The sequence below is a fragment of the Malus domestica genome, chromosome 07 (assembly GCF_042453785.1).
Source record: "Malus domestica chromosome 07, GDT2T_hap1".
In the NCBI taxonomy this organism is placed as follows: domain Eukaryota; kingdom Viridiplantae; phylum Streptophyta; class Magnoliopsida; order Rosales; family Rosaceae; genus Malus; species Malus domestica.
The window spans coordinates 17,489,574-17,506,095 of record NC_091667.1 but is presented as its reverse complement, the minus strand read 5'-3'; the positions used below and the strand labels follow the sequence as shown (position 1 = coordinate 17,506,095).

Sequence of the window (16,522 nt, the reverse complement as noted above, 5' to 3'; positions counted from 1 at the left end):
TCATTAAAACTCAAAGTTTTCAAGCCTTTTTCATTAGTTTTCCTTTGAATAAATCATGAGGAAAAAGGAAATTTTGCGAGGAGATAGAATGAATGTTTGAATGAACTAAGCATGTTACCTTGACAGTGACCTAATCAGTACAAATTGTTTATTTGTTTGTTTTTTTTTAAGGACCAATTGGTGGCTTCGTCACGTCAATCTATCTTTTCGAGAGTCAGAAAGACTCATAGAAGCATTTCAATCTCCCCTCCTAGCCACCATTGTGTGATTCACCAGCACCGGGAATTGAACCCATAACGTATTGTGCAAAATACGAGACCAGAATTCGTTCTCAACCACTAAGTGAATGACTAAGGTAAGAAATATCTCTGTTATTTGGGCTTTAATATTGGGCTCAACTTGAAATCCAAAGAAAAATACTTGTAACCCATTTTTGATATTTATTTGATAAATGCATTCAAATTAGCATTATCAAAATGAAGCCTGTATACTTGTCATCAATCCACAATGGCAAAACAAAAGCCCAAATATTAATCACATTTCCTCGAACACTTCCTTCTGCTTCATATATTTGTTGTAGATGTTTTTTCATTTGAGAACTGATTTTTGCACCCCCTTTTTAAGCCTATTTTATATTTATTTTTATTTCTAGTCATTAGATTAAATAAATCAAATGAAAACAACATACATGATTAAATAGAAGTGTGTAGAATGAGAAAAAAAAGTGTGTTTTGATAATTTACCTTTTATTTTTAGACGATATTGGTATATTTTGAGTCATGTACAATTCCCATGAATATAGGAGGCTAACGAAGGAGCCTTAAAATCAATAGTCTTTTTGAGAATTTAATTCTTATTACACATTTATTTTCACAAATGTTCAAAATGCAGACCCTACAAAAAATGGGGCATAAGTTATGTCTCTCACTCTCACATTCTTTTTCATCCCGTCTTTACAAAAGATGAAATTGTCAGGGACACAGAAAAGATGGTCACTTTAAACCCAATGCTCTCAATTGCTCATCCACTGTCTCCGTCCATCCTTGGTCTTAGCCGAAGGCCACTATTGGAAACTGCAATTGGCTGTTATCATAAGACATGCCTCATCCACGGGGCCCTAACTGAAACCAAGTGAGTAGACTCCTAGAACTAGAATAGGGACTTGCCTACATTCCGATACGCTACCATACGTATGATACGTTCTTCAATAGCATACAGGACCACTGATGCAACATACTCCGTAAGAATAGTATAACACATGACATTACATCAATATTGGTTAGGAACGCTAGAGTATAACATACAGAAAATGTAGATAAGTCCTTCTCTAGAAGTAGAGCTCTTATCTTGATAAGAGATCAAGCAAAAGCTCATCCACCAAGTACTCTGACAAGGCAGTCTCTATTTCCAAAGCCAGCTCCTGTTGCTCAAACTCAAACTTGTTCCACCTCCTTCCTTTGTGCATATCTCTCACACAAGCTTCCTTGTTGTGCTCTAGTGATCCCCACTCCCCTCTCATCCAAGCTTTTGCTTTGCTAACCATTTCCCTTTTAAACTCATCATCTTTTTTATTTCGTTGTGCACTCATTTCTTCTCTAAAAAAATCAAACAATAGTTGATCTTCCACTATTTCCAGCTCCCAGCTCTTTAGGTCTGAGCAGCTTGCTTTGCAATGGTTTAACAGCTCCATTGCCCTTTCTGCTGTTTCATCATCTTCTTCAAAGTTGGCTCTTTCGTTGAACGACATTGATGTGTCTAAGTTGACAGGATCTATTGTTGCAAGACTCTCAAAGAGCTCGATCTTCTCCATAAGCATTTCTTTTGCCCCTGTTAAAATTTGATACAGTGGGTTAGCATCATACTTCAGAAAAGAAAATACAAATTGTGCAAGCAATCTGAATTATGAAATGTGATGATGTGATACTGGTACAATTGAGTTTATTAGACTGAACTACGAAAAATTTATTATTACACGGTGATTTTTGGTAGTTAATTAGGTCCTTGATTAGTCCCCGGAGCATACTAGAAAATCCCGACTGAAGTAATATGAGTGTTTGGTTTAATTTTCTGGTCAGTGCAACCTAGCTTCCATGTCAAGCCAGCTCTAGTGAATAATGAGTAATGATTCAACGCATGCTATAGAGAGAAAGAAGGAAGAAAACACGTACTCTCCATATTGGCCATGCTTTGACCCAAAGTACTTGAAAATGACGAGTCTTCATCTTCCCCAAATTGAAAACCAAGCACTGAAATTGGGCTCTGCTGCTCATCTTCTTCATCACACGGTTGCAGCTCAACCTGCAAATGTTCACATACCAAATCCAATTCAGTACATGATAGAATATAAATGCTTATCACGAAATTTGAATTTGATAGTAGACATTATCGTTGTATACAAGTGATATTGAAAAAAGAGAAACTACCGAACACAAAATCTCCAGTGTAAAGATGAACTCCTTTAATTTAGGCACAGGGATTGGAGAATACTCTATTGATCAAATATGTCACTAGGTAATGTACCTTTGCCAAGTGACAAAAGTGTTGTTACCCAAAGAGTGACTAAATCGCAATATTCAATTGTGTTGACAAAAAAGAAAAAAAAATAGTGGCAGAAAGTTGATATGTATACTTGAGTGCTAAATCTAAACAATTAACATAAATACTTTGGGATCTAAACTCTTTTTTTAACAAGTTAACGATGACTTGTATTTGTCTGATATGCACTGTGCAACTTCTTGGCAACAAAATGAGATAGAAACAATTAAATATAATGCTAATCAAGAAATATTACATAAAATTAACAGCTGTCAATCATCTGTCTATGTGCAAATTGTGTTTAACAGAACTTAAGGAACACTGTCCTATGAATGTATGACTCATATGATTAACAGTAATGCTAGATAGACTAAATTTGTAGAGTTTTGTGTGTCACCACCTCCCACCTATCCTACGTTTGCTTTGGGTGCTCCTTCGGTTTTTTAGGACTAAATTTGCAAATTAAATGATATGTCACTAATAAGAAATAAACACGTTAATCCATACTTAAGTAATAATTCAATCATCGACTTTCATATCATTTTGTTTACTAAATTTAATTTAAACATTTAGTTTATCTAACATTACCGGTTAAAAATGATGAGATACTCTTCCTACTTTACAATAGGATGGGACCCACTAAGTAACATAATGTACAGCCAAAGCTTAGGTCAACAAGCATCTAAGGATCCTCAACAGCAGACACACAATATAAATTCAGATCGCGGTGTACTAAAAATTTGCAGTACCTTGGGTCCCAATGCGGCGTAACTTCCTGTCCCTGATGTAGCGTCCATTTCCATGGAATCCCTGCCGACACATGGTGAATATTTTTTACCATCCTCCTCACAGTCAGGGTCAGAGTTACCACCCCAACGCGGTAAAAACTCCGAGGTGAAATCACTGTCAGACCAGCTTGAACCGTTGCTGCTGCTATTACTACTACAAGTAGTACATGTAGTGGTGGAGCCTGTTATGGTGGTGCTTGTGGTACAATGCAGAGGTGAAGAAACAAAGTCCAACGGCGGAGGTGGCGGTAACTTCTCATCGCGGAACGATGTCCACCGTATGATGTCCTTGACTCTCACGGTAATTTGGACTTGACATTGACTACCCTGCTTCCTTGATGAGCTTGGTGAGTTCTGTTTTGAGTCTTTTGACTGCTGCAGCCTCCTTGAAAGGCTTCTAGGTAAAAACGAGGGAGGTTTAACCGTGGTAAATGGGATGTTTTTGACTGCATTCATGAGGGAGTGGAATGCTGAGATTGTGGTGGAGGCTGCTTTTGATCTGCTTCTGAGTAGTTTTCTGGAAATGATATTGGTATTTTCTGAACATGAATTTAGGATTTTTGGGGTATTGCTTGGGTTGGTTGGTGATTGTCTTGGAAATGAATTGAAACCACTTGAAGAACATGAGTTAGAATTTTCACAGAGGAAATCTTTGAGGAGCATTCTTGGTCTTCGCTCTACTGGAAAAGGCTTTCTTTGATGTTGATCATGCACATTCATTTTTCGAAGATGAATAAATGAAGAAAATGAGAAAATAATTGTTACTTGACAACTCACAAATCACAATACTTCAAGCGTTGAGCTAGTCCTAAAGCCGAAGGACGAAGGCAGCAAGGCGAAAGGAAAATGGACAATGGCGACAATCAATTTAACGTAGCGAAAGGAACATAATAAACGACACAACAGATGAAAGAAAAATTAGAACATGAATGTGCAAGGGGAGAGGAAGTATTGAACAAATGAAAGTGAAGCAAATATATAGGGGAAGTGAAGTGGGAGAGTGAAGAGTGAAAGTGAAAGAGAAGAGGAAGGAGGGGATTTATATTTAAAAGGGTTAGTGGGAAGTGATGAGAAGTACAAAAGAGAAAGGGAGAGGTAGCTTCTTACTTCGTTAGGGTGGGGATCTCCAGGTAATAGTTCCCTGTTCATTCATGCAAAATGTTTTTTATTGGGGTTAATTAAGTAAAAGAAAATTTTGAGAAGGTGAGTGGATCATGCATTGGAGAACAAAAATTTGGGAGAATGATAAAAAAATTTGGGGAAAATGACAAAAAAGTGTGGAGGGGTGGATGCTTCTGTTTTGCAGTTAATTTAAGAGAGGAAGGAGACCGACTCTGACTGGGGGAGTGAGGTATTGTGAGATGTCTAGGTCTTTTGGAGTCAAAAGCATGTTTTTGAGAGAAGGGGGGTTGAGCACTTTTAAATCTCTTTTGGAAAAATTGATAAATCTCTGTACTCTGTGTAATATGACCACATATTCACATGCAAAATATTGGATTTGTACTGCGTACTACAGCCCATTTATCTAAAGGGATCTTTACTTTTGAGTAAAAATGGGGACTAGTTGTAAGATTTACTCCACATTGAATTTCAACAATCCGAATCATCTATGTTGTAAGTGTCAATTCATAGATGATCTTTACAAAAATTCAATTTAATCTTAAACCATTTACTTATTTAATTATCGCGATAAAATTTCATTGTTTCTTATAGAACAAAGTATTTGTTAATTTCTTTGAACTCAATTAGATGTCTCAAATATTTTCGATTTGGCTAATATTTTGTAACGATGATCTATGAGGTCCAAGTTAAAAAATAAACAATTCAGACCATTGAAGTTTGATGTGATATGAACACCACGACTAATCTCTGTTTAGAAAAAAATAGGAATCCTCTCTCTCTCTCTCTCTCTCTCTGCCACTACTCTTAGGTAAATGCTAGAGAGATTGATTTGAACAGTTCCTTGTTTAGTATTTGTCATCATGGTATAATTAATGTACAAGGAAAATGTTCCACTCTCTCAAATGATTTGGCTTAATATGTTATTAGTTTATCAATCTAAATGATTCATCTTGTATATTTTTGTTCACATATAATGGATGGTTAGTATGATAATATAAAATGATTAATTTTTCAGTGTAGTCGCACTGAAGTATGATAATTTTTTATATAATATAATTTTACATAATGTAAATGAATTTTGGCTGGTATATAAACATGAAAGATGAGTAATTTTCTAGTTGTAATATTAACACTGTCATGTAACTTAAAACATAACAAAGAAATTGCCCCTTACTGAACTAACAAAAGGAAAGTATCAATAAGTTTCTTTTGGCCGGAAAAGTTGGTGTAATAAATTGACAAATCCAAAACTTTATCAACATGATAGGTTGCGTGAAATTTTTCAGGGAAAGGGATCCTCTTCGGATCCCTTCCACCGGACCCTTGAAATATGATCCAAAGACAAAAGTTATTGTAACTTTTACAGTAGACCCGTGTTTTTAGTCTTTAGATCAAATTTTAAGGCCTCAAATTGTTTGATGGGAAGGATTAGGTGGAAGAGATCTGGAGAGGATCCCTGACACATCCTGACCCGGATTGTCCACTAGGACTTCGAATCGAGTTGTGATGGCCGACACCTGGAAGATGACGATGCCATAAAGTATAATGATGTGGAATATGTGAATAAATTTAAACCTAAAAGTGCCTACATACGAGAGTGTGCTATGAGCGGAAACGAACTCATTTCACACGTGACGTCAGAGCATAAGTAAAGTACAGTAGAGTGGATTGAAAATCATACCATCGAAGGTAATCTCCAATACCAAGATTTGCCATGAATCATCGTCGATAAGAAATGACACACCCTGACTGAGGTCAAGGCATGCTGACCGTCACGTGAGGGTGACGTAGCCATGTGCACAGTGTGGAAGCGATAAAGATAGCAATTATACGAATAATTAAAAACCAGATTACTAGAGTGCACTACTAAATGAAAGTGATAGGAGTTAGTTACAACAGTGAACACTCATAACCAGAGCATAAAGTCTAGGTGCAGTCCAGTAGGACAAGTACTAGTTACACAGTACTAGGAATGTCCTACTATTATTCAAATAGGTCAGAACTCCTACGATCCCGAGCCACCGACAGTAAGCTTACTTAAAACTTGGAGGGGCGCAAAACAGAAAACGTGAGTGGGCAAAAACAAATGTTTTACAAAACCATTTCATTTAACAACATATCTAATCCCTCGCTGTAAAACATGTATAATTTTTCCCAGAATCAAGATATAAGCATATACATAAATATATATGAAATCATATCAATTCAATTAATACTTCACATAATCATATTCATATCTATGCCATGCCAAGATATAACAGAGTAAGCAATTCAGGTAAGAACAATTTCATAGAAATCTGATATGTTAGCCGGAACTCCAGTGGTAGTCTGTACGGCTTAATTCATAGCTCAAACTCAATCTAGCGGGAGTCACTTCTATGACTTATACGACAATATACTACACATAAGTCGAAACCACTGAAAAGGATCTGTACGACAAGATTGGGTGAAATATAATTATACTCAACTCTATTCTCTCATAATAGCCGGGTGATAAATCGCTAGTCACCTACAAGTCGGAACCATAATAAGGTATGTACGACAAGATAGTGCACTTAAGTTGGATCCAATATGAGCATATAGTGCGGGAGGTGACGTAAATAAACAGGCCTGTACTTCATATCTTTGGCTAATTCACAATCACCCTAGGGCAGCTTTATGAGCTCAACATTACTTAATCACATATCACATATTACATCATCGATGATTCACACAACCAAACATAACTTACCTGAACTCATCTATGCCTCCATAGCACCACATTTATATATATATGCAACCATGCACTGCATATTCAAAATATAGAAGCATTTGGCATATTATTTCAAAGCATACTTTCCTTAAAAATGCATTTCTGGGAAATATATCAAGTATATAAATATATACTGAAAACAAAAGCCCACTCACTGATATGTCGAAGGGTCGTAGCCCCCGAGTCGCCCGTGGATATGCTTGTCCTCGGGATAAGTTTCACCTATATGCGAATTAACTATAAAAACGTTATTTTTAAAGCACATAGGCAAACTAGCTAATAACTTCTCATACATTGCTCAAAATAGGTATATGAATATACCACAGTGATTTATACAACCTCAGGATCATCCCCATATTTTTAGAAATATTTTTGGACCTCCCACGCGCCACCACACGCAAGGAATCCTGACGGATTCCCTAACTGCCGTTAGGAATATTCCGTTAAAACCCAACGAAAACCGTCCAAATTAACAGATGCTGTGAGAATATTCTGTCCAAACTGACGGAATATTCTGTCTTCATCCCTGGCGAGTCGCTGGTCATCAGAAAACTAGGTAAACTTTAAACTCACTATTCTCACTCGTTTCTCAACCGTTTTTCATGAACTTTGAACCAAATGAAAGCTTAGAGTGAGAAGAATGGTGTTATACCTATTTGGAGCTTCAAATCTCACGAAATCACATCGGGGAAGCTTCGAAATTCTGACTAAACCTGCAACTCTTCGTTTCCCACGATCTCGACGTCCAAATTTTTCAAATGAACTACCCCAAGACTCGTGAGGACCTCATTAAGCTTCATATGAGCTTAGAATTCCCTGAAAACAACATGTTGATGCACAAAATCAGTGAGGACTTTGGTACAACAAAAAGTGTTAATTTTATAACCTTCGCTAGATTGCTCCGGTCACTAGTGTGGATAAGTATGTAAATGGATAGAGACATGGAAGCAAACACAAGATGTACGTGGTTCACCCAGATTGGCTACGTTCACGGAGTAGAGGATGATCTCTATTTATAGAAGAGAGTTTATAGTTTCATTCTGACATTGACACGTGTCGTGTTGTGATTGGCTTCTGATGTTGACACGTGTCGCGCTATGATTGGCTTCTGATGTCAACACGTGTCATGCTGTGATTAGCCTCCTGGTTAGAGGGAAACTCTTCTGGGTCCTTGACGGTATAACGTTGACCGATGCTTAGTAGTTTCGGGATTGGTCAATTATGGTACAAACAGTGCTCCCCTAAGTTCCCGAGTGATAGAAGCTCATCGGTTGGGGATTTGCAAGATCCAAGCTATTGAGTAATCACGAAACTTCTAAGTACCGAAGTGGTTTCATTTTCACTTGCCTTATCTGTCTCATATGTAGATGTGGCATCTTTTCTAAAGTACTTTTCCTTCATCCAGAGGTGGTATATTTAACCGATGAAGATGCACAAGGTAATGTATCAATTTCACTTGAAGCTTACTTGTAATTTCGACCTTGGTCAAGTGTGATACAAACCCTATAGTAAAAGTCCCCCAAGTCACCGAGCTAGGAGATTTGCCGAAGGATGTAACATACAAGGTAAACAATCAGACTTCCAAGTAAACAACCTAGATCGGAGGTTCGACTTCGGCTTCCGGTTGATTGTTCTCCTTCTCTTTGTGTCGTAAACAGCAACAAAGATAAGGAGAAAAAGCAAATGGAGAAGAGATGATATGAGATAATTTTGCTTTTAAAGAAGTAACTTTCCACAGGCTTATTCTTGAATTGGGCTGGAGGGTTTTCTGGTTTCCTCCAAAGTATAAGGCTGTCTCAAGAATTTGAGGGTCAAAACAAGTCCATCAAATCTAGAGTACGTTCAACCCTGATGATATGGGATACTTTTGCTGTTGACAAAGTAATAGATGAATCGGCACGTGTTCTGTTGCGCTTATCTCCACATGCTTCCTTGTATCCTTCTCACTTGCCCTATCTGTTCCTCAGACAGATGTGGTATCTTATTTGGAAGCATAAAATGTTGAAGATGAGTACTCGAGAGCAATGCCAGGTAAGTAGTCAGGCAAGGGGTTCCAGGCAGTCAGTTCTCGACTGGAAGCTTGATTCCAAGTGCTGACTGATTGCTCTCTTTCTCCTTGTCTTGCAGGTAAAAACAAAGCCAAAGGAAATGACAGGGAAAAAGCATGATATGGGATACTCTTGCTTTTAACCCTGATGATATGAGATACTCTTGCTCTAGTGTGGCTTGTTTGCAGAGGTATTATCGGGAGGAAAAAAAGTTGAGTATTTCAAGAGACTCTATTGAGAGTGCCCTCTCTGCTGTGAAGACCAGTTGAGCATTTTTTTTTATTTGTAGGTCTGCCTGGCTGTGGAGGATGGAAGTCGACATATATAGGAGTCTCCCTAACAACAAGTAGTAGTGTTATTCCTTTACCCTTCTTGGTCATAGCAATGTAGTTGGAGCTACAAGCTTCATGTGTTTTAACTTTGTCAGAGCATTTTGAAAAAGTGGTATGTGGTATCTGGAAAGCTGATGTTGCGTGTGAAGATTGCAGACAAGCTTTATCTGAGGAAATCTGGCTCTCGAAGTTTGGAGAGCGGTGCCTCTTCAGTTTTCGAACAAGCAATCCTGTCAGGGATCTGGCCCTTGAGATTCAGAGAATGGTGCCTCTTTGATTTTTGAGAAAGCAATCATGTTGGGAGTCTGACTCTTGAGATTTGGAGAGTAGTGTCTCTTCGATTTTTTAGAAAGTAATCCTGTTGGGAGTCTGGCTCTTAAGATTCGGAGGGCGGTGCCTCTTCGATTTTTGAGCACGTAATCCTACTGGGAGTCTGACTCTTGAGATTCGGAGAGCAGTGTCTCTTCGATTTGTGAGAAAGTAATCCTGTTGGGAGTCTAGCTCTCAAGATTCGGAGGGCGGTGCCTTTTCGATTTTTGAGCAAGCAATCTTGTTGGGAGTGTTTTCTCGAATGTCAGTAAAGGTTGGCCATTTTTACCAGTCTACCTTGCCACGGAGCATAGAGGTTGACACACATTGGGACTTTATAGTTATCAAGCAATGATGCTGTTCCTTTAGCCTTGTGGGTAATAGTAGGGTAGCTGGACCTTCAAATTTTATGTGTCTAAACTTTGTCAGAGATCTTTGGCAAAGTTATCTGTGGTACCCGATGAGCTGATGTTGTGTGTGGAAAGTGGTGCCTCTTCGGAATCCGGAGAGTGGTGCCTCTTCGATTTTTGAACCAACGACTTTGTTGCCCTTTCTTTTATAAGGGCACCAATTGTGTGCAAGAAGTACATTAAGAGAGTTATTGCTTGTAGGAATTTCTCCTTACTTCAGAGATTTATTGCATCTCATTTCTCCTTCATCATTTCTGAGAATGTCTGGCCCATCCGACCGTCGTTTTGACTTGAACTTTGGTGAAGAGGCAGCCATGCCTTCTCAAGACAACATATGGCGCCTATCATTCTTATCCCCTACTAGTTCTCTTACCATTAGGACTCTGTGATGAAGAATGATATGACTGCTACGGTGGTGGCCAGGAACCTTCTCACTCCCAAAGATAACAAACTACTTTCCAAACGGTCTAATGAGTTGGTTGTTAAGGATTCTCTGGCTCTCAATGTTTAGTGTGCAGGTTCTGTGTCTAATATGGCCCAACGCCTATTTGCTCGAACCCGCCAAGTTGAATCATTGGCGGCTGAAGTGATAAGTCTCAAACAGGAGATCAAAGGGCTCAAGCATGAGAATAAACAGTTGCACAGGCTTGCACATGACTATGCTATAAACATGAAAAGGAAGCTCGACCAGCTGCAGGAATCTGATGGTCAGATTTTACTTGATCATCAGAGGTTTGTGAGTTTGTTCCAAAGGCATTTATTGCCTTCGTCTTATGGGGCTTCATTTACAGAGCTCTAGCTTCAAAAACTTCATTTATGATAGGAGCATATTTATGCGACTTAGTTAGCTTGTTTTCTTGCATTTTCATAGTTTGTTTGTGTTTATTATAGTGTTTTAAGCTATTTTCGTGTGTTTGTAGGTCCATATGACAAAGTTGGCAAAAAAGAGCAATTTGGAGCATTTTGAGGCAGTTTTGGGCACCAAATGGATAGCTTATGAATGGAACAAGATGGATGGACGAATTTGAAGTTCAAGAGGCTAGGAATGAGTTGAAAAGAGTGAAGAAATAAATCCAAGTCAAGGAAGATAAGAAATCAGCTCAAAAGAAGGAACATTATCCAAAACCTTATCCAACCTTATCTTATCTTATCCTTGCCTAACCTAACCTTATCTTATCCTATCTTATCCAAATCAATTTGTGCCTTGATTCCAGCTATTTCTAAGGGATAATTATGTATTTAAACTATATATTTCAGATTCTAGAACCCTATCCTTCTAGAACCCCTAAATTGGTGCTAAAACATCTTTTCTAGGAACACCTAAAAATCTGGCGTTTTTCCCCTTGTTCTAGAAGCTCTAGAATCTGAAATCTCAATCCTTTTCCCTCTTGATTTAGGCCAAATGTGTCCCTTTCTTTGTAGGAATTAGTGCCGCACCTTATAAGCCTAATCCCCTTTGGTTTTTTATTGTTTTAACCCATTCCACTTGGATTTTGGTTTCACAATTCTTATCCCATTTTAATTTCAAAAACCTATCCAAATCCTTAGGGATTTTGACATGAATTCCAGCCTATAAATACCAACCCTTGCCGCACAACTTATCCATTGTTTCCCTTTGCTGCCGCAACTATTGGACCTTTTCCCCTTTTAATTCTGATTTCTAAGCCTTTTTCCTTGTGGATTTGGGTTATCCAAGTCCATATCTGATTACCCTAGGGTTTTAAGTGCCTATATATACTCTCATTCACCCCTTGGTTGAATTACCACCTCTCATACACATCAATTCACGCCAGAAATCTGCCCTTTTCTTTGCCGCAACCTTCCACCACCCTCTACCAAAAATCACCTACATCCATCCACCACACCATCCACCACAATCCTCTTGTGCCGCAGCTAAGGAAGGAGAAGAAGGAGCCATCTGGAGTGTTTCTAGGTGTATTCTATCTTTGTTTTCAATGTTTAATTCAAGTTATCTTTGTCTAATTGCGAACATGAGGAACTAATTTCTTTATAGTTAGAGGGGAATTCGAAACCATGATTATACTTATAATATGAATTGATTACTTTCAATTGCGATTTGATAAATTGTGAATGCAATTTGCTTAACTGTTTTATTCAAAACTTATTCTTGTATGGTTATTAAGGTGGCCAACTTAGTTTGCATGCATGAATTTGATGCTAGAATATAAGGGATTTTCACCTAATCGTTATGAACTTATATTCACAAGTACTGAAGGTTGCTTGTCACGATCGTGTTAAGTGAATTCTTGATATAAGTTTCATGCAATTTATAGTTACAAGTGCCCGTCAATGCTTATGATTTTCATAGACCTTAATGATCTTTGCTCGTATCTCTATTATGCAATTCATGTAGGGAACTTGTGGAGAATAATTTGGGTTGTTGTATGCAATCATCCAATTCAATGAAATTAGGAAAATCTAAGGGTTAATTAGTGCAATTCACAGTTAATCTGGGGCGTTGAGGTTCATGGTTTATTGAAAAGCAATTGGAGATTGATTTGTATGCAAGTGTGTCATGTGTGAAAAAGGACCATCTAGCTAGACCATCACCCATCCAATTTCCCAATTTTCGTCCAAAATCTGTTTTAGTCTTTAATTTGTTTGTTTTACTTTATTTTCGTCCAAAACCCAATCCTCTTTTACTTTGAAGTGTTAGAATAATTAAAATCTGTTTTGGTTTGTGTTTTTAAGTGTCTTGAGTCAAGTTAAAACCAATTTTCGTCCAAATAACTCCCTAGAGTCAGTTTTGAGTCTATTTGATTGTTTTGTGCTGTTTTGAGTCTTTTAAGCTTGTTTGGAGTCTTGTGAGTCTTGTTAAGTGTTTTTAATTTATTTTTGTGTTTTTAATTCAGTTTCAATTAGATTAGCAATCCCTCCTAATCCCCGGTCCAGAACGATCCCTACTTATACATATACTACAATTGTCAAAAGAGGGTTTAATTTGTGTGCTTAACTTTTATCACATCAATTTACAAAAGCTCTAGCTTCAAAAGCTTCATTTACAGAGCTCCATCTTTAAAAGCTTTATTTACAAAAGCTCTAGCTTCAAAAGCTTCATTTACAAAGCTATAGCTTCAAAAGCTTCATTTACAAAAGCTCTAGCTTCAAAAGCTTCATTTACAGAGCTCCAGCTTCAAATCTTCACTTGCAAAGCTTCACCTACAAAACTTCAGTGCAGGGTATACAAATACCGTCTCTGAACAACCGCCACTTCGGCCCATACATGGATTCAATTTGAAGTCTCCAGCCAACAGACTCTATTGACCGAAGACTTGGGGGACTACATTATATACCATACATTGGGCCTCAACTGGGCCTCATAAAAAATACTTGGGGGACTTAACTCATTATTTATGTACTGAGGAGCGAGCCCTTATTCTATAAAAGGGACTCCCTCACTTTCATTAGAGAGCACCCATTATTCATGTACTGAGGAGCGAGCCCTTATTTTATAAAAGGGACTCCCTCACCTTCATTAGAGAACAACGCCGCCAGTTGAGCAACCGCCTCGCCGCAAGCATCACTCATAACCCATCACTTATGTATTGAGGAACGAGCCCTTATTCTATTAAAAGGACTCCCTCACCACCATTAGAGAGCATCGCCGCCTACTGAGCAACCGCCTCGCTGCGAGCATCAACTCTAGCCCATTATTTATGTATTGAGGAGCGAGCCCTTATTTTATAAAAGGGACTCCCTCACTTTCATTAAAGAGCATCGCCGCCTGCTGAGCAACCGCCTCGCCGCGAGCATCAACTCTAACCCATCACTTATGTATTGAGGAGGGAACCCTTATTCTATAAAAGGGACTCCCTCACCATCATTAGAGAGCATCGCCGCCTACTGAGCAACCGTATCACTGCGAGCATCAACTTTAGCCCATCATTTATGTATTGAGGAACGAACCCTTATTTTATAAAAGGGACTCTCTCACCATCATTAGAGAGCATCAACTCTAGCTCATCATTCATGTATTGAGGAGTGAGCCCTTATTCTATAAAAGGGACTCCCTCACCTTCAACGCCACAAGCCGAGCCAACCAAGGCAACATAAGCCACGAGCCGAGCAGCCGAGTAACATGTGCTACTTCTAGTTGAGCATCATTTCAGATTGAGCACCGCCTTATATCGAGCATCAGTTCAACACAACATCTAGTTACTTCGGCCCACACATGGACTGAATTTCAAGTCTCCAGCCAAAAGACTCTTTTGACTGAAGACTTAGGGGACTCTATTTATACCATACTTAGGGTCTTCGTATTTAGACCTCGTATAAATACTCGGGGGACTTAAATGTAATTATGTAATAAAGGAAGGGGCAAATATGTAATAAGTGAGGATCCCTTATTCTATAAAAGGACCCCTCACCCTCATAATTGGGGAAGCCTCACATCCCCTCTCATATTGAGAGAAGCTCATCCTCACAGAAGGAAGCTCTCCCTCCCTCTCTCCCCCTTCAACATCCCTCAGAAATACAATAATTAGTGTGGACGTAGCCCAAACATTTGGGTGAACCACGATACATCTTGTGTTATTTACATTTCTTGCAGATTCATGGTCGGATTTATGTTGTTCCAAGACCTCCGGTTTTGTGCATCAACAACATTCTCCAATTGAAAAGTTGCAGAAAGAGTGCGAATTAACGAAGAGTTAGATTGATGAATTGGCAAACCTTGGCCATCTCCAATGTAAACCTTGTCGGGTCCATGATATGGTTGCAGATTCTGCAAATTTTGAATGTTATTTGTCATGTGTGAGCTTGCTCCAGAGTCAATGAGCCATGGAAGAGAGGAATGGACTGGAAGATTAGCATACATGGCAAGTTTAGCAAGAGGAACACGACCTTGAAAATTAGGATTCATACGATTGTTGCAATCAATTGCTTGATGGCCTCGTTCTTCACAGATTTGACAAAGAGCAAGCTTATAATTGTTGTAAAAACAATTTCCTCCATGATTTCCACCACGATCCTGAGAATTGTTGTTGTAGCAATTGAAACTTTCGATTGTTGTTGTTGTAATTTCACTGATTGTTATTAGAGCGCTGAGAATCGCTGCGATTAAAATCAGGGAACTGTTGATGATGAACACTGTAGGCTTGATGTTTAGGTGGAATACGTGGTGTAGGGAGCAAAGAAGCATTGGTGGATGATGCTTGAACTTTAAACGCCTAAAAAGGTTTAGTAGATGATCCTTTAGTATGCTGCTTTCTTGCAAGCGCCATTTCTTTGTTGAGCAATAAACCATGAAGATCATCAACAGTTGTATCAGTGAGACAAAGTTGCATAGAATCAGCAAAGGAATCATAATCATCAGGCAATCCACTGAGGATTATCAGAAGGAGATCATGATCATCGACTGGTGCGCCAACAGCAGCGAGAGCATCTGTAACTTCCTTGATTCGCTAGAGATACTCAGAGATAGAGGAATTTCCTTTTGTCATAGATTGAAGATTTGACCTAAGTTGATGAATGAGATCGCGAGACCCCGCCAAATCGCCGTTCAAGATTCTGCCATAATTCCCGAGCTGATTGAACACCAATGGTGAAAGGAATCAAATCTTCAAAGAGTGTAAAGTAGATCCAAATAATGATATTCTGATCTTTCTCATACCATAACTCGAAGGCAAGATTATGAACGAAGGTCAAATATCCTAAATAATCACTGAGAAATTGAGGCGGTGCTAGTTCAGATCCATCAACAATTTCAGCGGGCTTGTAACAACGGAAGATCAGATAAAAGAGAGACTTCCAGACGAGATAATTGTGGCGTTTCAGTTTTGTCTGGACTATGCTTCCAATATTTTGGATTGTGATGGAGTTGATTGAGGCCTGAGTAGAAGAAAGAGGTGGTGCAGCGCCCTGAGGAGAAGAATGAGGATGTGCAATCACTGGAAAGGAAGAATGGGAAGAGTTAGCGACCATTGATGCTCAAGATCAGAGAAGAAAATAGCGGAAGATATCTGTTTGGGTACTGAGAAAATAACAAAAATAGAGAGAGAAAGCTAAAAGATCGAAGTTCGTAGACTTCTGGCGAAAGATACCATATTGAGAATAATGTTTCTATCTTTTCTCATTAATCTCAAAGATAATATTACACATGTATATATAGTTAAACTTTAAGTAAAAGTAAAAATAATATACCGTACAGTAACTATCTAACTGAATTAAACTATCATGAGTTACTATTACAATGAGTCAATATTTT

General features: G+C 38.5%; 1 protein-coding gene across 1 annotated transcript; it reads right to left on the bottom strand.

Annotated features, from left to right (window-relative positions):
* Window positions 1-820: 820 nt before the first annotated feature.
* Window positions 821-4,707, bottom strand: LOC103410142 (uncharacterized). Its single transcript, XM_029105656.2, has 3 exons — window positions 3,285-4,707; window positions 2,169-2,298; window positions 821-1,827 (listed from the first exon to the last, which is right to left on the bottom strand). The coding sequence occupies exons 1-3, from the start codon at window positions 4,041-4,043 to the stop codon at window positions 1,343-1,345; spliced, it is 1,374 nt and encodes a 457-aa protein (XP_028961489.2). The 5' UTR covers window positions 4,044-4,707; the 3' UTR covers window positions 821-1,342.
* Window positions 4,708-16,522: the final 11,815 nt, after the last annotated feature.

Excerpts from the sequence above, each read along its gene's own strand:
- LOC103410142 (XM_029105656.2), bottom strand. The coding sequence starts at position 4,043 with ATGAATGTGCATGATCAACATCAAAGAAAGCCTTTTCCAGTAGAGCGA. Across the intron at positions 2,299-3,284 it reads ACGCCGCATTGGGACCCAAG|GTTGAGCTGCAACCGTGTGA; the intron begins GTACTGCAAATT and ends GAACATTTGCAG. Across the intron at positions 1,828-2,168 it reads AAGCATGGCCAATATGGAGA|GGGCAAAAGAAATGCTTATG; the intron begins GTACGTGTTTTC and ends AAATTTTAACAG.